Source organism: Arachis hypogaea, chromosome 13 (genome assembly GCF_003086295.3).
Source record: "Arachis hypogaea cultivar Tifrunner chromosome 13, arahy.Tifrunner.gnm2.J5K5, whole genome shotgun sequence".
Classification (NCBI taxonomy): Eukaryota; Viridiplantae; Streptophyta; class Magnoliopsida; order Fabales; family Fabaceae; genus Arachis; species Arachis hypogaea.
In genome coordinates, this window is record NC_092048.1 from 104,771,732 (window position 1) to 104,796,905 (window position 25,174).

The 25,174-nt window shown below is 37.7% G+C and overlaps 1 protein-coding gene and 1 non-coding gene across 4 annotated transcripts; both read right to left on the reverse strand.

Annotated features, from left to right (window-relative positions):
* Positions 1-7,240: 7,240 nt before the first annotated feature.
* Positions 7,241-7,348, reverse strand: LOC112739034 (small nucleolar RNA R71). Its single transcript, XR_003169975.1, has one exon. It is a non-coding gene; the product is annotated as a small nucleolar RNA R71 (small nucleolar RNA).
* Positions 7,349-20,705: 13,357 nt separating this feature from the next.
* LOC112732497 (probable inactive receptor kinase At4g23740) lies at positions 20,706-24,610 on the reverse strand. Of its 3 annotated transcripts, none has more exons than XM_025781241.3 (5): positions 24,350-24,604; positions 24,196-24,245; positions 23,891-24,016; positions 22,404-23,747; positions 20,706-21,720 (listed from the first exon to the last, which is right to left on the reverse strand). In XM_025781241.3, the coding sequence occupies exons 4-5, from the start codon at positions 23,641-23,643 to the stop codon at positions 21,041-21,043; spliced, it is 1,920 nt and encodes a 639-aa protein (XP_025637026.1). In that variant the 5' UTR covers positions 23,644-23,747; positions 23,891-24,016; positions 24,196-24,245; positions 24,350-24,604; the 3' UTR covers positions 20,706-21,040. The 3 variants fall into 3 exon arrangements, with proteins under 3 accessions (XP_025637026.1, XP_025637027.1, XP_025637025.1); XM_025781242.3 differs by having other exon boundaries at positions 23,891-24,019; XM_025781240.3 differs by lacking the exon at positions 23,891-24,016 and having other exon boundaries at positions 24,350-24,610.
* Positions 24,611-25,174: the final 564 nt, after the last annotated feature.

Here is a 25,174-nt window from a genome sequence, read left to right on the forward strand (position 1 = left end):
TCACATTTTGGATGCTACTTTGAGTTTTTGTGTTTTACTTATGATTTTAGGTGATTTTTGGGTGAATATGGCAAGTTTTGGCAAAGTCTGATTCAGAGACAAAGAAAGGATAGCAGATGTTGTCAAATCCTGACCTCCGTATATTCAAACGAGCATTTCTGGAGCTACAAAGATCCAATTGATGCGCTCTTAATAGCGTTGGAAAGCTAACTTCCAGAGCTTTCCAGCAATATATAATAGTTTATACTTTTCTTTGGAAAGGACTGCCCAAAATGGGCGTTGAACACCCAACTTACCCCCTTTCTGGCGTTCAACGCCCAAACAGGAACAACCTCCCAAGTTGAACGCCCAAACTGGCATTCAACGCCAGCCAGGGAGCAGGAACCAAAGTTGAATGCCTAGAACTCAAGTTAGACGCCAGGCGTCAACCCAAACACTCACCAAGTAGGCCCCAAAGTGGATTTTAGAACTTCTTAGCTTATTTTATTTTCCTTTTGTAATTTTTAATTAAAACAATATCTTTTAGGTTTAGTCTTAGAGTTTTTATTATAAATAAGGGACTTCCTTCCTCCTGAGAAGGATGCCTCCCAAGAGGGGAGAAGCACATACATTACTTCTGTTTTCTTTGTACATTATGAGCGGCTAACCCTCCTAGGTTAAGGATAGGAGCTCTGCTCATTTGTATGGATTAATATCATTACTTTTCTACTTTAATATATGTTTGATTTCATTCTATGATGCATTTTCGTTCTTAATCCTTATGAATCTGGGGTAGAACTGGCATATGACCCTTTATTCTACATGAGTTCTTACGAGTCCTTGGCAAGATAGTATTGAGCTGCAGCATGAGAATGCATCACAGATTCCAATAGAGTATCTGGGCTAATTGGGATATGTGACATAAAATTCCGTTAGTCACGGGTAATTGAGGTTTCTGTGGCGCTAAGGCTAGAATCATAGAGCTTCATTCTCTGATCTGGAAGATTTGACCTTGTCTGTGGTGTTTTGAGTAGGATCATCAGAGATTGAATTGCGTGAGCTTCACCCTTGTTCAGATCAATTGACCATTGGCGTGGCATTTGATGTGAATCAGAGGAGATTAATGACCACTGGCCCTGAATTTAATCACTTACAGCCTTGCCATTGAATGGATCACTCATTGTTAAAGTAGTCAATAAAGAGCATTAATCCGGAAGAACAAGCATCTCTGAGGCCTTAACTGCGTTCTTATCATTGTTTCTACATCAAGTTGGTATTACCTTGGTTCTTATTTTGTTTCATGCGTTTCTACAACAACCACTCTTTTTTATTCGCCTGACTAAGATCTGCAAGAGAACCATTGCTTGCTCAATCTGACAATCCTCGTGGGATCGACCCTCACTCACCTGAGGTATTACTTGGACGACCTGGTGTACTTGCCAGTTCAGCTGTGCGAGTTCTAATTTCACGCACCAGTAGGTTTTGCTTTATCGACGTGAGCTGGTGTTTCACTGGCTTATAGATTAGCTTGATTGATGGGTTCAATGTTTTCCTTTGATTTTTCTAATGGACTCTTCTCAATAGAAGGGGAGGAAAGGGTGGTGAGATCAACATCGATCCTTTCAGGGGAAGCTTCATTTCTGATGGATTGAGTTTTTGAAGGTTGTTCTTTTTCTTATTGAGCTCCGGCATATTCTTCTTTGTTAGATTGATCGACCTCCTTTTCATTTTGCAGATAGTGTGACAAAAATGCCCAATTAATGATGAGGATGGTGATTTTTCTTTATTTTTTGTGACTGAAGATTTACTCTTGGTTGGTGTTGCATTCAGATTTGAAGCTGGTTCTTTGATGGATATTTCAACTTAAAGTAGTTAGCGATAAGTGTCGAAAATAAGTATTAGATGCTATGATTTTGTTGAAATAAAAATAGAGAGTTATCGATATACCTTAGCTTCTCGAGCAGGTGAGCTTGAAGATTGCATCAAGTTTGTGGAGGTGTTACTTGAGCTCGAAGTATTTGAGGAAGCAATTGATGTGTTTGAATTGTTTGGAGTGTTTGCTGTCGACAAGTCAGTGGGTTTATCGGTCAATTTTTGAGGGAAGTCCTTCCCTATACAATGATATGATTAAAAGAAATATGCGAAAACTTATATTGAGAGGAAGATAGAATAAAAACTTTAAAAGTTACCTTATCAGTTTGTTTGATTGATGGTGAAGTTTTACGTTTCTTTTTCTTTCTTGGTGTTGAGGTGCTTCGACTTTCCTTTTCGAAGCTTTAGAAGTTGAGATATCGAGGGAATCTGTAGGAGATTTGACAAGCCTTTGAAAAATCTTTTCCAATGTTCGATCGTAGCGGGAATAGTAGTTCCCCCACCAGTCAACAAATGAATTCGTAATGTAATCTATGCAAACAAAAGAAAGTGGGAAGTAATTTTTTTTTATGTTTTTCATTATGCTCAAGGAATTTGTCGATTTATTTCCTACTCTTGAAGTTAATTTACAAAGAGGAGGAGTTTTGCTTGGAAATGGTGCAGGAATGGCTTGAGAGAAGCCTATTTGTCTTGCCACATAATGGGGGGCATGGAGTGTGACTCAAAATTGGTATTTTTTATATTGAGGTATACCTGTCGATACCACTTGAATTATAAGGAAGTTCGACCATATTTCGTCATTCAAGTGCTGACAATTATCATCATTGTTCTTTCGAACCATTGGGCATCGAAACCAAGTTGGTCCACATTTACAGTTGACAAATGGAGTAAAATTTAAATCATTACTTTGGAAATGTTTGCTTGAATAAAGCTTGGCAAAAACTTCCCAAAAATGTTCAGTGGTCGAGTATGAATGGATGAAATTTGGTTGTAAGGTAGCCAATCAGAGGCCTTCGGTGCTTGGTTTCTCGGGAAGAAGTATCCCTCATTTGTGTTTCATATGTTTTCCAAAAACTGCATTTATCTAAATTTGTAGCAACCAAAGTGGCCCTCCAGCACTGATTGAGGATCTGGTACGGAGACTATCGACTATTTGACCAAATTCATCATACAAATTTCCCAGAAGAAGCAAAGGTAGATTAAACTTCTGTTTTTCATGAATGAGGGCAGCAGCAAGAGGGATATAAAGTTTTTGCATTGAGATGCTTCTTGAATAAAACACTACGACATTAAGCCAATAGTAGAGAAAGGTGATGAGCGGATAATTTATACCCTTTTTGGCATTGTTTTTACATAGTTTTTAGTATGATTTAGTTAGTTTTTAATATATTTTTATTATTTTTTAAATAAAAATCACATTTCTGGACTTTACTATGAGTTTGTGTATTTTTCTGTGATTTTAGGTAATCTCTGGCTTAAATTGAGGGACTTGAGCAAAAATCATATTCAGAGGTTGAAGAAAGACTGCAGATGTTGTTGGATTCTGACCTCCCTGCACTCAAAGTGGATTTTCTGGAGCTACAGGAGTCCAAATGGCACGCTCTCAATTGTGATGGAAATTAGACATCTAGGGCTTTCCAGAAATATATAATAGTTTATACTTTGCTCGAGTTTAGACGACGTAAACTGGCGTTCAACGCCAGCTCTCTGCTCTATTCTAGAGTTAAACGCCAGAAACAGGTTGCAAAGCAGAGTTAAACGCCAGAAACAGGTTACAAACTGGCGTTTAACTCCAAGGAAGACCTCTACACGTGAAAGCTTCAATGCTCAGTCCAAGCACACACCAAGTGGGCCCGGAAGTGGATTTCTGCATCATTTACTCATTTCTGTAAACCCTAATAACTAGTTTAGTATAAATAGGACTTTTTACTATTGTATTTACATCTCTGGACGTTTAGTTCTTAGATCATGGAGACTGGCCATTTGGCCATGCTTGGACCATTATCACTTATGTATTTTCAACGGTAGAGTTTTTACACACCATAGATTAAGGTGTGGAGCTCTGCTGTTCCTCATGAATTAATGCAAAGTACTATTGTTTTTCTATTCAATTCAAGCTTATTCCTATTCTAAGATATTCATTCGCACCCAAGAACATGATGAATGTGATGATTATGTGATGCTCATCACCATTCTCACTTATGAATGCGTGCCTGACAACCACTTCCGTTCTACATGAAGATGAGATAGAATGAGTATCTCTTAGGTACTAATACAGGGGACCGAGTCCGAGATATTAGAGTTTTCGTGGTATAAGTTAGAATCCATGGACGGCCATTCCCGAGATCCGGAAAGTCTAAACCTTGTCTGTGGTATTCCGAGTAGGATCTGGGAAGGGATGGCTGTGACGAGCTTCAAACTTGCGAGTGCTGGGCGTAGTGACAGACGCAAAAGGATTACTGAATCCTATTCCAGTATGATCGAGAACCAACAGATGATTAGCCATGCAGTGACAGCGCATTGGACCATTTTCACTGAGAGGACGGGATGTAGCCATTGACAACGGTGATGCCCAACATACAGCTTGCCATAGAAAGGAGTGGGAATGATTGGATGAAGACAGCAGGAAAGCAGAGGTTCAGGAGGAACGAAAGCATCTCTATACGCTTATCTAAAATTCTCACCAATGACTTACATAAGTATCTCTATCCTATTTTAAGTTTTATTTATCTTTTAGTTATTAAAACTCTATAACCATTTGAATCCGCCTGACTGAGATTTACAAGGTGACCATAGCTTGCTTCAAGCCGACAATCTCCGTGGGATCGACCCTTATTCACGTAAGGTTTATTACTTGGACGACCCAGTGCATTTGCTGGTTAGTTATGCGAAGTTGTGACAAAGTGTGTGAATTACGTTCCGAGCACCAAGTTTTTGGCGCCGTTGTTAAGGATCACAATTTTGTGCACCAGGTTTTTGGCGCCGTTGCTGGGGATTGTTCGAGTTTGGACAACTGACGGTTCATCTTGTTGCTCAGATTAGGTAATTTTATTTTAAATTTTAAGCTTTGTGTTTTTATTATTCTTGTTTTCAAAAAATACAAAAAAAAAATTTCAAAAAAAAATTGTTCTATGGCTTCATATTTTTTAAGAATGAATTCTAGAGTTTCACGATGATCTGTTGAATTCTGGCTGGCTGTGAAGCCATGTCTAATCCTTTAGACCGAGATTTCAACTTGTCATCACAAGAGTCTGTGGATTCTCATCTAATCAGTTGTTATATATCTGATTCGTATCTGCTGAAGCTTGGCTGGCCATTGGCCATGTCTAGTATTTTGGACCGGAGCTTTCACTGAAAGCTTGGCTGGCTAGTGAACCATGTCTAATTCCTAGACCGAAGCTTTAGACTAACATTGCATGATTCCTGGAATTCCTATTAAAAATTTTGAAATCCTTATTTTCCTTTTCAAAAGAATTTTCGAAAAATCCAAAAATTTTATAAAATCATAAAATCAAAAATAATTTGATGTTTCTTGTTTGAGTCTAGTGTCTAATTGTAAGTTTGGTGTCAATTGCATGCTTTTATAATTTTCTTTAATTTTCGAAAATTCATCATATGTTCTTCATGATCTTCAAGTTGTTCTTGATGATCTCCCTTGTTTGATCTTTGCATTTTTATGTTTTGTGTCTTTTCTTGTTTTTCATATGCATTTTCAATTTGTTAGTACCTCAACATTAAAAATTTTTAAGTTTGGTGTCTTGCATGTTTTTTCTTTTCTTAAAAATTTTCAAAAATAAGTTCTTGGTGTTCATCTTGACATTCAAAGTGTTCTTGCATGCATCATGTGTTTTGATTCATAATTTTCATGTTTTGAGTCTTTGGGTTGTTTTTCTCTTTCTTCATTAAAAATTCAAAAATCAAAAGAATATCTTTCCCTTATTTTCTCATAAATTTTCAAAAATTTGACTTGACTTTTTCAAAACTTTTTAAAATTTAGTTGTTTCTTATGAGTCAAATCAAATTTTCAATTTAAAAATCCTATCTTTTTCAAATCTTTTTCAAAAATCAAATCTTTTTCATTTTTCTTTCATATTTTCAAAAATTTCAAATTGATTTTCAAAAATCTTTTTTCTTATTTTGTTTCATAATTTCAAAATCTTTACTAACAATTAATGTGATTGATTCAAAAAATTTTAAGTTTGTTACTTGCCTATCAAGAAAGGTTCAATCTTTAAATTTTAAATTCATATCTTTTTGTTTCTGGTTAGTCAAGTAATCAACTTTAATTTTCAAAATCAAATATCTTAAAATTTCTTTTTCAAATCTTTTTCAAAATAAGTTTCAATCACATCTTTTTCAAAATCAATTTCAAAATCTTTTCTAACCTCTTATCTTTTCAATTTGATTTTCAAATCTTTTTCAAATTATTCCTATCTTTTTGTTTGATTCTTATTTTTTTCAAAACTACCTAACTAATTCTCTCTCTCTAATTTTCGAAAATCACCTTCCTCTTTTTCAAAATTCCTTTTTAATTAACTAATTGTTTTGAATTTTAACTTAATTTAATTTCATTTTTCTTCTTTATTTTCGAATTTTAACTTTAAATTTAAATTAAAAACAAAAATATTTTTATTTTATTTTATTTAATTTTCGAATTCTTCCCTCTCTCATCTCCTTCTAATTATTTATTCATCTACTAACACCTCTCTTCCACCCAAGAATTCGAACCCACTCTTCCCCTCTGTGTTTGGATTCTTATCTTTTCCTTCCTCTATCCTTCTCTTCTTATACTTACATAAGGAATCTCTATACTGTGACATAGAGGATTCCATATTTTATCTGTTTTCTTCTTTTTCATATGAGCAGAAACAAGGATAAGATCATTCTTGTTGAAGCTGATCCTGAACCTGAAAGGACTCTGAAGAGGAAGCTAAGGGAAGCTAAAGCACAACTCTTCGGAGAAAATCTGACAGAAATTTTCGAAAAAGAAGGAGAAATGGCCGAAAATAATAACAATGCAAGGAAGATGCTTGGTGACTTTACTGCACCAAATTCCAATTTACATGGAAGAAGCATCTCAATCCCTGCCATTGGAGCAAACAATTTTGAGCTAAAGCCTCAATTAGTTTCTCTGATGCAACAGAACTGCAAGTTTCATAGACTTCCATCAGAAGATCCTTTTCAGTTCTTAACTGAGTTCTTACAGATCTGTGATATTGTTAAGACCAATGGGGTTGGCTCCGAGGTCTACAGGCTTATGCTTTTCCCATTTGCTGTAAGAGACAGGGCTAGAATATGGTTGGACTCTCAACCTAAAGATAGCCTGAACTCTTGGGATAAGCTGGTCACGGCTTTCTTAGCCAAGTTCTTTCCTCCTCAAAAGCTTAGCAAGCTTAGAGTGAATGTTCAAACCTTCAAATAGAAAGAAGGTGAATCCCTCTATGAAGCTTGGGAGAGATACAAGAAACTGACCAAAAAGTGTCCTTCTGACATGCTTTCAGAATGGACCATCCTGGATATATTCTATGATGGTCTGTCTGAATTATCTAAGATGTCATTGGACCATTCTGCAGGTGGATCCATTCACCTAAAGAAAACGCATGCAGAAGCTCAGGAACTCATTGACATGGGTGCAAATAACCAGTTCATGTACACTTCTGAAAGGAATCCTGTGAGTAATGGGACGCCTCAAAGGAAATGAGTTCTTGAAATTGATACTCTGAATGCCATATTGGCTCAGAATAAAATATTGACTCAGCAAGTCAATATGATTTCTCAGAGTCTGAATGGATTGCAAGCTGCATGCAACAGTACTCAAGAGGCATCTTCTAAAGAAGAAGCTTATGATCCTGAGAACCCTACAATAGTAGAGGTGAATTACGTGGGGGAACCCTATGGGAATACTTATAATCCCTCATGGAGAAATCATCCAAATTTCTCATGGAAAGATCAACAAAAGCCTCAACAAGGCTTTAATAATGGTGGAAGAAACAGGTTTAGCAATAGCAAGCCGTTTCCATCATCCACTCAGCAACAGACAGAGAATTCTGAGAAGAATCCATCTAGCTTAGCAAATATAGTCTCTGATCTATCTAAGGCCACTTTAAGTGTCATGAATGAAACAAGGTCCTCCATTAGAAATTTGGAGGCATAAGTGGGCCAGCTGAGTAAAAGAGTCACTGAAACCCCTCCTAGTACTCTCCCAAGCAATACAGAAGAGAATCCAAAAATAGAGTGCAAGGCCATTACCTTACTTGGTGTGGCCGAACCCAAAGAGGAGGAGGAAGATGTGAATCCTAGTGAGGTAGACCTCCTGGGATGCTCAGTGACCAATAAGGAGTTTTCCTTTGAGGAACCAAAGGAATCTGAGGCTCATCTAGAGACCATAGAGATTCCATTGAACCTCCTTTTGCCCTTCATGAGTTCTAATGAGTATTCATCCTCTGAAGAGGATGAAGACATTACTGAAGAGCAAGTTGCTAAATACCTTGGTGCAATCATGAAGCTGAATGCCAAATTATTTGGTAATGAGACTTGGGAAGATGAACCTCCCTTGCTCACCAATGAACTGAATGCATTGGATAGGCAGAAATTACCTCAAAAGAAACAGGATCCTGGTAAATTTCTAATTCCCTGTAACATAGGCACCATGACCTTTGAGAAGGCTCTGTAGGCACCATGACCTTTGAGAAGGCTCTGTGTGACCTGGGGTCAGGAATAAACTTAATGCCACTCTCTGTAATGGAGAAACTTGGGATCTTTCAGGTGCAAGCTACCAGAATCTCATTAGAGATGGCAGACAACTCAAGAAAACAGGCTTATGGACTAGTAGAGGACGTGCTAGTAAAGGTTGAAGGCCTTTACATCCCTGCTGATTTCATAATCTTAGACACTGGAAAGGATGAGGATGAATCCTTCATCCTTGGAAGACCCTTCCTAGCCAAAGTAAGAGCTGTGATTGATGTGGACAGAGGAGAATTGGTCCTCCAACTGAATGAGGACAACCTTGTGTTTAAAACTCAAGGATCTCCTTCTATAACCATGGAGAGGAAGCCTGAAAAACTTCTCTCACTGCAGAGTCAACCAAAGCCCCCACAGTCAAACTCTAAGTTTGGTGTTGAACCCCCACATTCAAACTCTAAGTTTGGTATTGTGAGGTTCTAAGAATGCTCTGAATATCTGTGAGGCTGACGAACGAATTCTTGACGGTTTAGAATTTCCTCAAATGAGTGAATTCTCGTTGTAAAGTATAGTTTCCAAACCAATCAATAATCCTTTCATGCAAAAATTTAGGTTGTCACATGTACAAACCCCAATAAGAATTAACCGGAGTATTTAGACTCCGGGTCGTCTCACAAGGAATTGCAATGAAGTGATTAATTATTGGCTATAAAGGGGGTAAGGGGGTTGATTGGGAATTTGACAAGAAAATATAAATGACAAGGAATTAAATGGCAAGACAAATTAAAGAGAGCAATTAATAAAAAGAGACATTCATGGCAATGGATTGAGATCATAGGCTTTCTATCCTAGTCATGCATGATTAATTCGCCTTATTTAGTTAACTCACACATCGGGAGAATGTCAAACAAGACTAATTAATCATGTCACAAATATAAACAAGAATTTATCTCATTATGTCATCTCCAACATTGGAAGAAAGTCTAATGAGACTAGCTAATCTCAATCCAAAAGTCCTAATCAACTTACTAATTAAACTAGAAAAAGACTAGCGTCAATGGAAACAATATTAGCTAACAACTCTAGGTCACCAACATAAGTTGGGTTTTCATGACTCAAGATTGCCTAATTACTCTTTCCAAGCCAAGAATGCTCAAAATCTACTCTAAAGCCCAACCAAGCATTTTGTTAAACACTTGGTGGGTACAAATGAAAAGCATAGTAAAAGTACAAGAAATATAAATCTACCAACTACCAATTGCAAGAAAAGTAAATCAAAACTCAAATCAACATCAAAAGAACATCAAACATCAAATCTCATTAAAGAAAAATCCAAATCCAACAAGAGTTCATAAACATAAAAGAGGACAAAATAAAGGAAATGAACAAGTAGAACTAAAAGAGCAAAGATGTAATACAAGAAATTAAGAAGGAAAACTAAACCAAAACAAGAATTGAAAGAGAAAATTGAGAGTGATTAACCTAAACTACCCTAAAATCTAGAGAGAGGAGAGAGCCTCTCTCTCTAGAATTCTACCCTAAAATATGATGAAAACTAAACTATGACTACTTGGTTCACTCCCCCTTCAATCCTTGGGTTCAATAGCATCAGAAATGGGTTGGATTGGGCCCAAAATGAGCTGCAAAATCGCTGGGGGCGATTTCATTAAAGTGGGCCACGGACAGCATCGGCGCGCGTGCAAAGTGCGTGTGCGCGCCCCTGAACGCAAAGCAACATATGGCAAAAATTATATCATTTCGAAGCCCCAGATGTTAGCTTTCCAACGCAACTGGAACCGCCTCATTTGGACATCTGTAGCTCAAGTTATGGTCGTTTGAGTGCGAAGAGGTCGGGCTTGACAACTTTACGGTTCCTTCATTTCTTCATGAGTTCTCCCACTTTACATGCTTTTCTTCTCACTTCTTCCATCCATTACTTGCCTTATGAACCTGAAATTACTCAACAAACATATCAAGGCATCGAAAGGAATTAAAGTGAATTAAAATCACCAATTTTAGGGCCTAAAAAGCATGTTTTCACATTTAAGCACAAATCAATGGAGAATTGCAAAACTATGCTATTTCATTGAATAAATGTGGAAAAAGGTGATAAAATCCCTCAAAATAAGCACAAGATAAACCACAAAATTGGGGTTTATCAGAGGCTCCATGAGAGCTCACTGTCAAGCTATTGACATTAAAGAAGCGCTTGTTGGGAGGCAACCCAATGTTATTTAATTATATCTATTTTATTTTATTTTATTTTATTAGGTTGATGATCATGTGGAGTCACAAAGACTACTGAAAAATCAAAAATAGAATGAAAAATAGCATTAAAAACAGCTCACCCGGGAGGAAGAACTTACTGGCATTTAAACGCCAGTAAGAAGCATCAAACTGGCGTTTAACGCTAGAAAGAAGCATCAAGCTGGCATTAAACGCTAGAAACAAGCACCAGACTAGCGTTTAACACCAGAACAGAGCATGGAAGTGGCGTTAAACGCCAGAAACAGGCTATATTTGGGCGTTTAACGCCAAAAACAAGCAGCAAGCTGGCGTTTAACGCCAGACATGCATGCTAAGGGCGTTTTACACGCCTCATTGGAGCAGGGATGTTAAGTCCTTGACCCCACTGGATCTGTGGACTCCACAGCATTCCCTCAGGATCTGTGGATCCCACAGGATCCCTACCTTCTCTCATCACCTCTTCACTACTCACATCCATCCTCTCTTCCCCAAACACCCCCACCTACCTCCAAAATTCAAACTTTTTCCCTCCCAAACCCAACCCTAATGGCCGAACCCTAAACCTTCCCCCACTCCTATATAAACCCCTCATTCCTTCTTCATTTTCACACAACACAACCCTCTCTTCTTCCCCTTGGCCGAATACATACCTCTCTCCCTCTCCTCCATTCTTCTTCTTCTTCTACTACTACTTTCTTTCTTCTTTTGCTCGGGGACGAGCAAACATTTTAAGTTTGGTGTGGTAAAAGCATAGCTTTTTGTTTTTCCATAACCATTAATGGCACCTAAGGCCAAAGAAACCTCAAGAAAGAGGAAAGGGAAGGCAATTGCTTCCACCTCTGAGTCATGGGAGATGGAGAGATTCATCTCAAAGGTCCATCAAGACCACTTCTATAAAGTTGTGGCCAAGAAGAAAGTGATCCCTGAGGTTCCTTTCAAGCTCAAAAAGAATGAGTATCCGGAGATCCGACATGAGATCCGAAGAAAAGGTTAGGAAGTTCTCACAACCCCATTCAACAAGTCGGGATCTTAATGGTTCAAGAGTTCTATGCAAATGCATGGATCACTATGAACCATGATCAAAGTGTGAACCCGAATCCAAAGCATTGGCTTACCATGGTTCGGGGGAAATACTTAGATTTCAGTCCGGAAAATGTAAGGCTGGCGTTCAACTTGCCAATGATGGAAGAAAACGCACGCTTCTACACTAGAAGGGTCAACTTTGATCAAAGGTTGGACCAAGTCCTCATGGACATATGTGTGGAAGGAGCTCAATGGAAAGTTGACTCAAGAGGCAAGTCGGTTCAATTGAGAAGACTGGACCTTAAGCCTGTAGCTAGAGGATGGTTGGAGTTTATTCAACGCTCAATCATTCCTACTAGCAACCGGTCTGAAGTTACTATAGATCAGGTCATCATGATCCATAGTATCATGATTGGAGAGGAAGTGGAAGTTCATGAGATTATACCTCAAGAACTCTACAAGGTGGCTGACAAGTCCTCTACTTTGGCAAGGTTAGCCTTTCCTCACCTCATTTGCCACCTCTGTAATTCGGCTGGAATTAACATAGAGGGAGACATCCTCATTGAAGAGGACAAGCCCATCACTAAGAAAAGGATGGAGCAAACAAGAGATCATGGACCTCAACAAGCGCATGAGGAAATTCGTCACCATGAAATCCCTGAGATGCCTCAAGGGATACACTTCCCTCCACAAAACTATTGGGAGCAAATCAACACTTCCCTAGGAGAATTAAGTTCCAACATGGGACAACTAAGGATGGAGCACCAAGAGCATTCCATCATCCTCCATGAGATTAGAGAAGATCAAAGAGCTATGAGGGAGGAGCAACAAAGACAAGGAAGAGACATAGAGGAGCTCAAGAGCACCATTGGTTCTTCAAGAAGAGGAAGACGTCACCCTCACTAAGGTGGACCCATTCCTTAATCTCCTTGTTCTTATTTTCTGTTTTTCATTTACTATGCTTTATGTCTATGTTTGTGTCTTATTATATGATCATTAGTATTTAAGTATCTATGCCTTAAAACTATGAATGTCCTATGAATCCATCACCTCTCTTAAATGAAAACTGTTTTAATTACAAAAGAACAAGAAGTACATGGTTTCGAATTCATCCTTGAAACTAGTTTAATTATTTTGATGTGGTGACAATACTTTTTATTTTCTGAATGAATGCTTGAACAGTGCATATGTCTTTTGAAATTGTTGTTTATGAATGTTAAATATGTTGGCTCTTGAAAGAATGATGAAAAGGAGAAATGTTATTGATAATCTGAAAAATCATAAAAATTAATTCTTGAAGCAAGAAAAAGCAGTGAATAAGCAAGGCTTGCAAAGAGAAAAAAAAAGAAAAAAAAATATGGCGAAAAAAAGAAAAGAAAAAGAAAAAGAAAAAGAAAAAGCAAGCAGAAAAAACCAAGAGCTCTTTAAACCAAAAGGCAAGAGCAAAAAGCCAATAGCCCTTAAAACCAAAAGGCAATGGTAATAAAAGGATCCAAGGCTTTGAGCATCAGTGGATAGGAGGGCCTAAAGGAATAAAATCCTGGCCTAAGCAGCAAAACCAAGCTGTCCCTAAACATGTGCTTGTGGCGTGAAGGTGTCAAGTGAAAACTTGAGACTGAGCGGTTAAAGTCAAGGTCCAAAGCAAAAGAAGAGTGTGCTTAAGAACCCTGGACACCTCTAATTGGGGACTCTAGCAAAGCTGAGTCACAATCTGAAAAGGTTCACCCAGTTATGTGTCTGTGACATTTATGTATCCGGTGGTAATACTGGAAAACAAAGTGCTTAGGGCCACGGCCATGACTCATAAAGTAGCTGTGTTCAAGAATCAACATACTGAACTAGGAGAATCAATAACACTATCTGAATTCTGAGTTCCTATAGATGCCAATCATTCTGAACTTCAAGGGATAAAGTGAGATGCCAAAACTATTCAAGAGGCAAAAAGCTACTAGTCCCGCTCATTTGATTGGAGCTAAGTTTCATTGATATTTTAGAATTTATAGTATATTCTCTTCTTTTTATCCTATTTGATTTTTAGTTGCTTGGGGACAAGCAACAATTTAAGTTTGGTGTTGTGATGAGCGGATAATTTATACGCTTTTTGGCATTGTTTTTACATAGTTTTTAGTATAATTTAGTTAGTTTTTAATATATTTTTATTAGTTTTTAAATAAAAATCACATTTCTGGACTTTACTATGAGTTTGTGTGTTTTTCTGTGATTTCAGGTAATCTTTGGCTGAAATTGAGGGACTTGAGCAAAAATCATATTCAGAGGCTGAAGAAAGACTGCAGATGCTGTTGGATTCTGACCTCCCTGTACTCAAAGTGGATTTTCTGGAGCTACAGGAGTCCAAATGGCACGCTCTCAATTGTGTTGAAAATTAGACATCCAAGGCTTTCCAGAAATATATAATAGTTTATACTTTGCTCGAGTTTAGATGACGCAAACTGGCGTTCAACGCCAGCTCTCTGCCCTATTCTGGAGTTAAACGCCAGAAACAGGTTGCAAAGCAGAGTTAAATGCCAGAAACAGGTTACAAACTGGCGTTTAACTCCAAGAAAGACCTCTACACGTGAAAGCTTCAATTCTCAGCCCAAGCACACACCAAGTGGGCCCGGAAGTGGATTTTTGCATCATTTACTCATTTCTGTAAACCCTAGTAACTAGTTTAGTATAAATAGGACTTTTTACTATTGTATTTACATCTCTGGACGTTTAGTTCTTAGATCATGGAGGCTTGCCATTCGGCCATGCCTAGACCATTATCACTTATGTATTTTCAATGGTAGAGTTTCTTCACACCATAGATTAAGGTGTGGAGCTCTACTGTTCCTCATGAATTAATGCAAAGTACTATTGTTTTTCTATTCAATTCAAGCTTATTCCTATTTTAAGATATTCATTCGCACCTAAGAACATGATGAATGTGATGATTATGTGACGCTCATCACCATTCTCACTTATGAACGCGTGCCTGACAACCACTTCTGTTCTACATGAAGATGAGATAGAATGAGTATCTCTTAGGTATCTAATACAGGGGACCGAGTCCGAGATATTAGAGTCTTCGTGGTATAAGTTAGAATCCATGGACGGCCATTCCCGAGATCCGGAAGGTCTAAACCTTGTCTGTGGTATTCCGAGTAGGATCTGGGAAGGGATGGCTGTGACGAGCTTCAAACTCACGAGTGCTGGGCGTAGTGACAGACGCAAAAGGATTATTGAATCCTATTCCAGTATGATCGAGAACCGACAGATGATTAGCCATGCAGTGATAGCGCATTGGACCATTTTCACTGAGAGGACGGGATGTAGCCATTGACAACGGTGATGCCCAACATACAGCTTGCCATAGAAAGGAGTGGGAATGATTAGATGAAGACAGCAGGAAAGTGGAGGTTCAAGAGGAACGAAAGCATCTCTATACGCTTATCTGAAATTCTCACCAATGACTTACATAAGTATCTCTATCCTATTTTACGTTTTATTTATCTTTTAATTATTAAAACTCTATAACCATTTGAATCCGCCTGACTGAGATTGATGCCAGGGCATTTTGGCCAGTTTTACTGACCTTTTCTTTACTGTTTTTAAAGAAGTTTCATGCATTTCCTTAGAGAATAAGCTAGTTTTGGGTAGATATTCACTTACATCTTGATTCAAGCATACATTGTGCACTTTACATGATTTCATGAGGATTTTGCATGAAATTAATGACAAATTGGATGTTGCATTTCCCATGACTTGGACTAGAACTTTGATGCACTTTATTGCTTGATTTCAGGACAAAGGAAGCAAGGAAGAACCACGTTAGCAGCCACGTTAGTCTCACTAACGTGACTTCTAACGTAGGAATGGGAGCTAGCTTGCAAAGTTAATGAGAAAAGTAATCGCCAATAACGTCCTCGAAGCCATCATAGCCCACGTTAAGAGTCACGTTAACTAAGTTAACGTGAACTCTAACGTGGAGGAAAGAAAATGGAGCCAACGTTAGTGACACTTACCTTTGTCACTAACATTGGGCCAAGATCATAAGTGGCCACGTTAACTTAGTTAACATGGCTTCTAACGTTAAGAAGCAAAAGAGAAGCCAACGTTAGTGATATTTAACTTTGTCACTAACATTGGCCAAGCCTCCACAAGCCACGTTAACTTAGTTAACGTGGAAGCCAACGTGGAGAAAGTATATGATCGCCAACGTTAGTGACACCTAACTTTGTCACTAACGTTGGAATGAACCACACAAGCCACAATGAGCCACGTTAACTTAGTTAACGTGAAGAAGAGAGATGATGAGTCAATATTAGTGACATTCACCTATGTTAGAGGCCACGTTAACCTAGTTAACGTGGACTCTAACGTGGGAGATAGGGGCACATTGGAACATTAGTGACAAAGGTAAGTATCACTAACGTTCTCGAAGGTTGGCAAGTTAACGTTAAGAGCCACGTTAACTAAGTTAACGTGGACTCTAACGTAAGAAAGGGGGAGGCTTCTCAACGTTATTGGGAAAGGTAAGTCCCAATAACGTGTGCGAAGGACCAAGAGGCAACGTTAGTGGCAACGTTTGTGCCACTAACGTTGAGGTTAACGTGGCTCTAACTTGGGTCAGGAACGTTAGTGAAAAAGGTGATTGTCACTAACGTTCTCGAACCCACAATTTCACTTAACGTTAACACCACTAACGTCCTGAGCTAAAGTCCCTGCCCACTTCACACTTTTTCTCTGCAAGTAAAGCTGAGCCCAATGAAGAAGATAACTGCTTCAAACTCAAGATCCAAAGGCCCATACCCAAGACTTGAGGAGCCAACTAGAAGATCAGAAGAGTAGTATATATAGGAGTAGCTTTGAATTGATTAGAAGATTGGGAAATTGGGGGAAAACTACTCTATGTATTTTGCCATTCTCTGCACTTCTAGTTTTGTTTTCATGATGTATTCTCTATCTTTGCTTTTATTTTCCAGAGCTATGAACAACTAAACCCCTTTCATTAGGTTAGGGAGCTCTGTTGTGATTTGATGGATCAATACTAGTTTTCATCATTCTTCTTCTATCTGTTTTCTTGATTTTACTTGAAAGCTTTCGATCTTCATCCAATTTGATAGTTATCTTGGAAAAGAAGCTATTCAAACTTGGATCTCTTCTGAACCTTGAAAGAGGAAGGAAGAGATCATGCTAGAAATGCTTTCTCATGCTGGACCAAATTGGGTTTGGATGGATATGTGACTATAATCCTCTCAATACTTGATTTGGAAAATGCATGTGGTATAATCAGTGACCATACTTCATCTCTTCTCATGAGCAATTGACCAAGGAATTGGCTATTGATCAAGATTTGAGAGATTGAATTACAAGGAATTGTAATTCGATCACTTAAGATTGCCAAGGAGATCAATGAATGCATTGATTGAGGAAGAGATGAAAATGAAATTGATCCGGAGAATGCAACATCTCCTGAGCCCAATGAACTCCCCATTTCTGATCTTACCCATTCTCTTTAGTTTCTGTCATTTACTTTTATGAGCAGTTACCCCATTCCGATTTATAATTCTGCAATTTACTTTCCGTCATTTACTTTCAGCTCTTTATTTCTAGCATTTACTTTTTCTGTTATTTACTTTCCCGCCATTTTATTTTCTGCAATTCTCAACTCAAATTCTGATTCGCTCAACTAGAACATTCCTCTAATTAAAGTTGCTTGATCAATCAATCTCTGTGGGATTCGACCTCACTCTATTGTGAGTTTTTACTTGACGATGAAATTCTGTACACTTACCGAAGGAAATTTGTTATGAGACAAGTTTTCCGTGCATCAGAGATTTACAAGGTGACCATAGCTTGCTTTAAGCTGACAATCTCCGTGGGATCGACCCTTACTCACGTAAGGTTTATTACTTAGACGACCTAGTGCACTTGCTGGTTAGTTGTGCGAAGTTGTGACAAAGTATGTGAATTACGTTCTAAGCACCAAGTTTTTGCCACCGTTGTTAAGGATCACAATTTCGTGCACCAAAAGGCCACATGTTCATCATTTGTAACTGGTGTATGTTGTTCTCCTATGACATTAAGCCATAGGAACTTTTTTCAATGATGTTGTATATGTGTTCAGGCTTCATGTCAAAAGTAATTGTAAGGCCATTTGATAGGAGTCTTATGATAGTTTCTATATCAAAGAGTGTGGGACCAACGATACCACATGGTAAATAAAAATTGTTAGTTGTTTTGCTCCAAAAACATAAGGGAGCTCCGATCATCCAATGATGAGTTGATTGTTGGTATTGTAAAAGTTTTAGAAGGTCATAGATTCCTCAAAATTTTCATGCGCCGGTTTTAAAAGGTTCTAATATTTGAAACCAGGCAAGAAAATTTGCACCTTTGAAAGAAATCTTGGGATTGTTACGAAATGGACGGGAATTGTCAATAAAAGGGGCAACGAAAAGGTTCTGTTTGATTAGCAAATCCTGATTTTCACTACTCAAAAAGTAGTGAAAAATCTTTTATGCTTGTTCAGGAGAGTTCAAAGGGCTAAGAAAACAATGAAGTTCATTCTCGACAGAAAAGGGGAATAAAATTTTCTTGCCATTAATGGTATCTTCTGGGTCTTTAATGACAGTATCTGCATCAGTGGAAAGGATTTTTAAACTTGAATATTTGAAGAGTTTTGTAGTTTCTTTTCTTTCTTTGTGTTTCTCAATTTGTTTTCCTTTATTTTTTGATGGGGATGATACTACAGAAGGAGAGGCATCCATTCTCGCATAAATCTAAAAGGAAAAAAAAGATTCAATGTCGATTTTAGTAGAATGTAGAAGAAATAATCGCACGCTTGCATAAAAATCCTAGCGATTAAACACTATTGTTATTCAATTTCATGAATTAAAAATTGAATAGAAGTTGTTCATTATAATAAAAGTGAGAAAAAAAGAGGAACATACTAGTAAAATGAAGAAGAAAAGTAAGGATTAAAACTTGAATCCCTTTGTAGCGGCAAAAATGGAGTTAGAAGTTGAAAGGATAGATTTTTTTTAAGATAAACAAACTCAGAAAATTTTTGAATTTTTGAAAGGGAAGTTGCTCTTCATTAAATTTATAACCCTAAAAAATTGAAATGTATTTAATTAATGGCGTGCGTAATGTTCACAATTAATAGGGTCGTGACTGCATGAGAATGGACTTTCTTTTTCTTTTAATTATTATTGGTATTAAATGAAATTTATTTAGGATTAACTATTTTCATCTTATTGAAAATTTCGATGACAATAATAATCCTAGGGACAATTTGTTGGTCGAAGATTTTCGATCGATTGGATTAATCAGGGATGTCGACTCAAGAAGATGGAAATCGATACAAAAGGTCTCAATTCACTCAAAATTGTCGAAGCGTGAAGTTTACAAATCAAAATATGGAGATCGAAGACAGCCTGTGCGAAGGAAGCAGTTACTTGGATTTGCATTTAGCAGGAACAACTATTTTTTGAATCCTTCGGAGTGTGACACTTGGCGAAATAAGATTGGTTGAGTTGCTCTATAAATTAAGAAGGTTTAGTAGCATTAAGAGGTTGGAATTCGTTCTCAGGAAAACACTCACGCACACTCACATCCTAGCGACTTTCTAAGTTTGCCTTGAGTTTCTTTTCTGTAAGATTTTCATGTTTTTACTTTTTATTTTAAAATTCTTGTAATTTACTTTTAGCAATTTACTTTTTTTTTTTGCAATTTTTTTTCTTCTTTTAAAATTTTTGCATTTTTTTTAAATTCAAAGTCCTTCGACTATATTGGAAGCATTTTAATGCTTTCTTTTAATTTGAAATCATTTAAAAATATGCATAACACCTGTATAATAACCGAAACTAAGTATGTATAAAATTAAGTTAAACAAATGAAAGAGACTGCTTCTACACTCAATTTGTCGTCTCTTTTCACAAACAAAATAGTGTGATAATGATAACAAAAGATTCAGCCGGAAATTCATCCCCTAGATTTATTTATTAAAATTAGAGGCATAAGCTTAAGTCATTAAAGCGACGTGAATTACTTTTGTACATATAAAGCATAATTTTTCCCTTTAGACAACACCTCAATACACCAGTCTCTATTTTCATCCATATATCAAGTGTTGAAGCAAACAACATTCTCCTTTTAAGAAGGAGAAGATTTGGACCACATTCGGTGGACCCTTCTTCCTGATTATTTGATCGATGCCAATTATTAATGTCAACACTTAAAATTTTCACCGGTGACAATTGACGGAATACTTAACACGTGGTCCATGTTGTCTTCGTTTAGTACTCACCCTCTTCTTATAGCACCCTTTTTAGTTTTTACCATGTTCTTTCCCAAATGTCACTAATAACTTCACGTTAAACTCAATTTTGATTAATTATCCAAATAAAAGAAGAACGGCAAGGAAAAACCAATTCGAAATTCTCCGGGTTCAATGCACAACTAGCAAATAATCAAACGATGTGGTAGCAAAAAAACAAAATATATACCCTTCGAGGGGGTCAATGGATTCGTGCTACGTGTTCATTGCTTTCTGAATTTTGTAGTCTTATTTTTCTTGTCCTTTTTCCCAACCAAGCACGTAGGAGGAAAGCACACGCATAAATTTTTGCTTTTGACTTTAATTCTTCAATTTCTTATAAATTTTGGCTGATACATTATTACATCTTTATAAAAGATTATTCATTTATTCTACTACCATTTAAGAATTGTCAACACATAAAGACAAACCGTGTCACTTATTTGAGGCATTTGAGATCAGTTTTTCTTTTTTAAATTCGAGACTCTCAGTTGTTTCAACATGTCAGCATAAAAAATTAAAAAATAAGTTAGCTGTTTAGTGTTTCCGATCATTGTATGAACTATGAACACAAGCAGCGTGTAAAAGAGGAGAGGTCAACTTCTGAGTTCCAAACAACCTTTTTCGTATTTCAATCTCTTGTTATGATATTCCAAGAACCTTACAAACCCTAAACCTACAGCATGGAGAAGTTCAGAAAAGATAGTAAACACCATCTACCAAGGAAAAGGTGCATCCTTTTCTTGGTGCAAACAAAACAACCTCAAATCTAATGTCACATTAAAGTAAGGGAAGAATGGGGGAAGTACCCACTAACCAAGTCACATGCAACTTGAATATGGGCGGCAAAAATTAATCATTCTTGTTCAGAACTTTCAGTAAAACATTGACAGATACAATCAAATCAAATAAAGCCAATAGATTTCTTTCTCTCTTTCATTCACTTCCTTTTGGCAAGGGTGAGGGAGAGGAAGAAGGGGAATTATCGATGTCATGTTGTGGTAATTTCTGTTCTGCTTGGTTGTCGGAAGACGGCCGAGTCTCTGCATCAATTTGCCTCACATTTTCTATCATCTTCACAACTTCAGACATCTTTGGTCTCTGGTCGGGCATCCTTACCACGCATGACATTGCTATCTGTAGCATTTCCACCATCTCTTCCTCTATATTTGGATACCTCATCAGCTCTAAGTCAAACACCTCGGCTGTCCACTCCTCTCGCACAACCGAATGAACCCATCTCACCAGGTGGATAATCTCATCCCCACCAGTTGTGTGAATAGGAGATTTCCCTGTCAGAAGCTCAAGTAACACCACGCCAAAGCTGTAAACATCTGAAGGTTGTGCCGCTTTCCTGGTGTCCGTAACTTCAGGTGCTCGGTAACCAGCAGCTCGTGAGATGGGTAAGGCAAGTGAGCTCATTATGGATGCGAGACCAAGGTCGGATACACAACCATACTGTTTAGTATTGAGGAAGATATTTGAGGATTTGATGTTGCCATGCACGAGTTTACCTCCATTCTCAACATGGATACGAGCAATGCCTCTGGCAGCACCTAGGGCTATTTTCAGCCGAGTATCCCAATCTAGAGCCACTCTTTCCTCTCCTCTTTTACCTGAAAATCTCAGAAGCATGACAAATGTTACACATTCCGACAGTATATGGATATAGTTTGCAATATGTACAATTGACTAAAATAACATTTTTAACTCAGATTGCTTTTAATTGATTATTTGGTTGCAAAGTTTGAATCCTGACTTCTCAAGCAAACTGCATATGTAAGAAACCCTGTTAAGATTATCTCTGCCCTCAAGAGGAAAAAACAAAAATTTATATGAGCGATATATCATGTACAACGTAATGATCCAGTGTTTCTGAAAAGTGAAAACAATAAATGGGAAGCCAAACACTACCTTTATAACTTCAAAGTTAATACTTCCATTAAAATTGTTATAGCCGAGTTCTTAGTCAGACTTACATTACATAAAGAATGTTTCAAACAATTGAGAAACAATAGCAGTTCTTAGGAAAGAAAGTTAAATTTCCCTCGTGATATGCAGAGTATTTCTTCAAACCAACTCAGGTAAACACATGATAAGCTAGGGAGGTGAAATCATACAAAAAGCTAATTGAAGATCCAAGTCCCCTTTTTATGATGAATCAAGTTCATCTGAATTAGTAAATATGAGGGATCATATATTTCTACTAGTAGCAGATTAAGGATATTAAGTCTAAGAACAAGTAAGATGCCACTCATTTATTATTGACAAAACAAGGGGCTAAAATTATGCTACATACCGTGTAACATTGACGAGACACTACCCTGGCTATAGTAATCATATACCATTAATTTCTCATCTTTGGAATAATAATATGCCTTGAGCTCAACCACATTCTCATGTTTAAGGTTTCCTACTATTTCCATGTGTTGCTCAAAATCCTTCTTTCCAACTGCTACCTCCTTTAACCTCTTCACAACAACCGTGGTTGCATCTTCCAGTATTGCCTTGTATGCAGTACCAAACGTTCCCTTTCCCAGTACCTCAGCAGAAGCCCTGAGTAAATCCTCCAAATCAAAGGCATAATTACACCCCTCAAAGAAAGACAGCTTATTATTCGCATCCTGGTTCCTCGATACAGCTTTCTCGGGAGACATGTCACCCTTGTGCAACTTCCCACTGAAGGCATCATCATCTTCACCCCTCCTTCTTGAGCAGCATACAAAGATCAAGAAAACAAATGCCACAAGGCCTAGAACACCACAGGCAATAGTAATTCCCAGCAGCGCTGTTTCGCTGAGCCTTCCGTGCTTCTTAGACCTTGAAGAAGGCCCATAAACCGGAGGAGGCACTGGCGGAACAACAGCAGAGCTCCCAAGAGAAATATTATTTCCAAAAAAGGACGAATCAGGAAACCTCTGGAGGGATTTAGGCACACTCCCATGCAAATTGTTGTTAGACAGATTCAGCAGCTGCAGTCTTGGCAACTGGAGATTGGGAATTTCGCCAGAAAGAGAGTTGTTTGCAAGGTTCAAACCAGCAAGCTCGGTCAAATTGGAAAGGGAATCAGGAATGCTGCCATTGAAATGGTTATTGGACAAATTGACAATAGTAAGATTCTTCCAAACTGAGAAATCAGGCAAAGGACCAGAGAAATTGTTGAACTGAAGATACAGTAAAGTTAAGTTCTTCAAATTAGAAAAGTCAGAAGGTATCCGCCCAGTTATGACATTGGATCTGAGGCTCAAAGTTTGCAGTGCCGAGAGGCGGCTAACAGTATCCGGCGGAATTGGGCCATGGAATCCAACCCCCGGCAGGCGAATGGCGATGACCCGGGACTCATCTTCACTGCAAGTGACTCCGGTCCAATTGGCACACATGGAGGAGGTCTCATCCCAATTCAGAGGTCTAGAAGGAGGGAATTTGTTCACAAAATCAAGCAAAGCTTGCTTATCCTCAACAGGTTCAGCATTTCCTTGCCAGTGATCAATCACAACCAACAAACAAATGGAAGATAACAAAATACGTAGGAACTCCATTTCCACCGTTTTCCAAGTATTTTCCACTTCCAGCAGCAACAGGGAACGAGGTGTTTCAGCTTGTTTATTTACACTGCAAGCATACTACTAAACTGCTGCATGAGCTGAAAATGAAGACAAGAAGAAGAAGAAGGACCAAGTGTTAGTGTAAACATAAGATACAAAATCTGGCTCTCATTCCCGCTTTGGAAAACAGAATAAAGGGGGAAAAAGGGGGAGGGTTTGAGAAGTTGAGACAGAGAAAAACCGAAAAAGCGTGGGAAAGAGAAATCTGATTCCTAGAAGGTTGTCGATGAAAGCAGGAGGGGACACTGAGAAACTTGTGCATAAAAGAATGAGCGCTGGCAGGTTCTGTTTTTAATCCCTCTCTTTCCTTCTTTTTTTCAAAATAAATTAGAAAAGGGAACACAAATTAATTTAATCCAGTAAAAATAAAGAAACAAAAAAGGGAAAGTGGTTCCAAGAGGGTGAGAACCAAGCAGATACGGTGCTCCTTTTTGGCTTTTTATTCCGAATTCAAAAATTGAAAGCGAGGAAGGGGTTACTACTCACTCAGTTGGGTAGAACCTATTCCTGCTTCGTTCCAGATCTGTGCCCGTTACCTGCGTTATGAGATTGTGATGTATTGTGACGAATAATGGAGGTATATAAAAGTAGAAGCGAATGCAGAAATAGAAGAAAGTGTGAGAGTAAATAGAATAAATACCGAGTGAATGAGGTGTTGCAGTGAAGAAACGGCTCTATGGTGTTGGTGTGTGCAGTGGATGTAACTGAAGGCGAAGGGCGTTAGACGTTAGAAGTTAGACGTTAGACGTTGGCTTAATGGGTGGAGGAGCCCCGCTACCGCTGGGTGAGTCAATGCGAGTATGACTCCGAAGAGTAACGGTTAGAACTGAGAAGGGAAACTCAAAACCGCTGTTGATGGCTGTGGCTTACTGGCTTTGTGAGAAGGAATCAAGGAAAGACTGAACGAGTAAGTGTGACTGTTTTATGGATGATGGTCGATGGGATGGACACTCATGTGGTCCCCATGGGTCACATGTGGGCCTTCCCTTCCCTAATTATACTTAATTAATTAATTAATACTTTCATTCCATATTGCATAATAGATATCAATTTAATTTAATTCTCTCGTTAATCGTTATCTAATCTAATTCCTCTCCAATGAGGACACTCCCCAAAAAAGAGATGTTTCTTTCAAAATCAATTAATAAAATATCTTCTAATTGCCTTTTCTTTTTATCTATACAAAAAACTTTGAATATAAGAAAAATACATCATTTATTTATTGAGTTTTAGAAATAAAATTAAATGGCTTATTTTTTAAAACTTTGCCATCATATCTAGATTGTTTGATAATTTTGACTTAAAAAAATTGTTTGACAACTTTAACTTTCGTTTTCATAGAATTCAAAGAATAAAATCTGTTATACTATTTTTATCATCTCTCAAACAAGGAATCCAAAATGTTCGTAGTATTCCAAATAAAAATACATCCTGTATTGGTAAATATGTAGGATCTGTAATTATA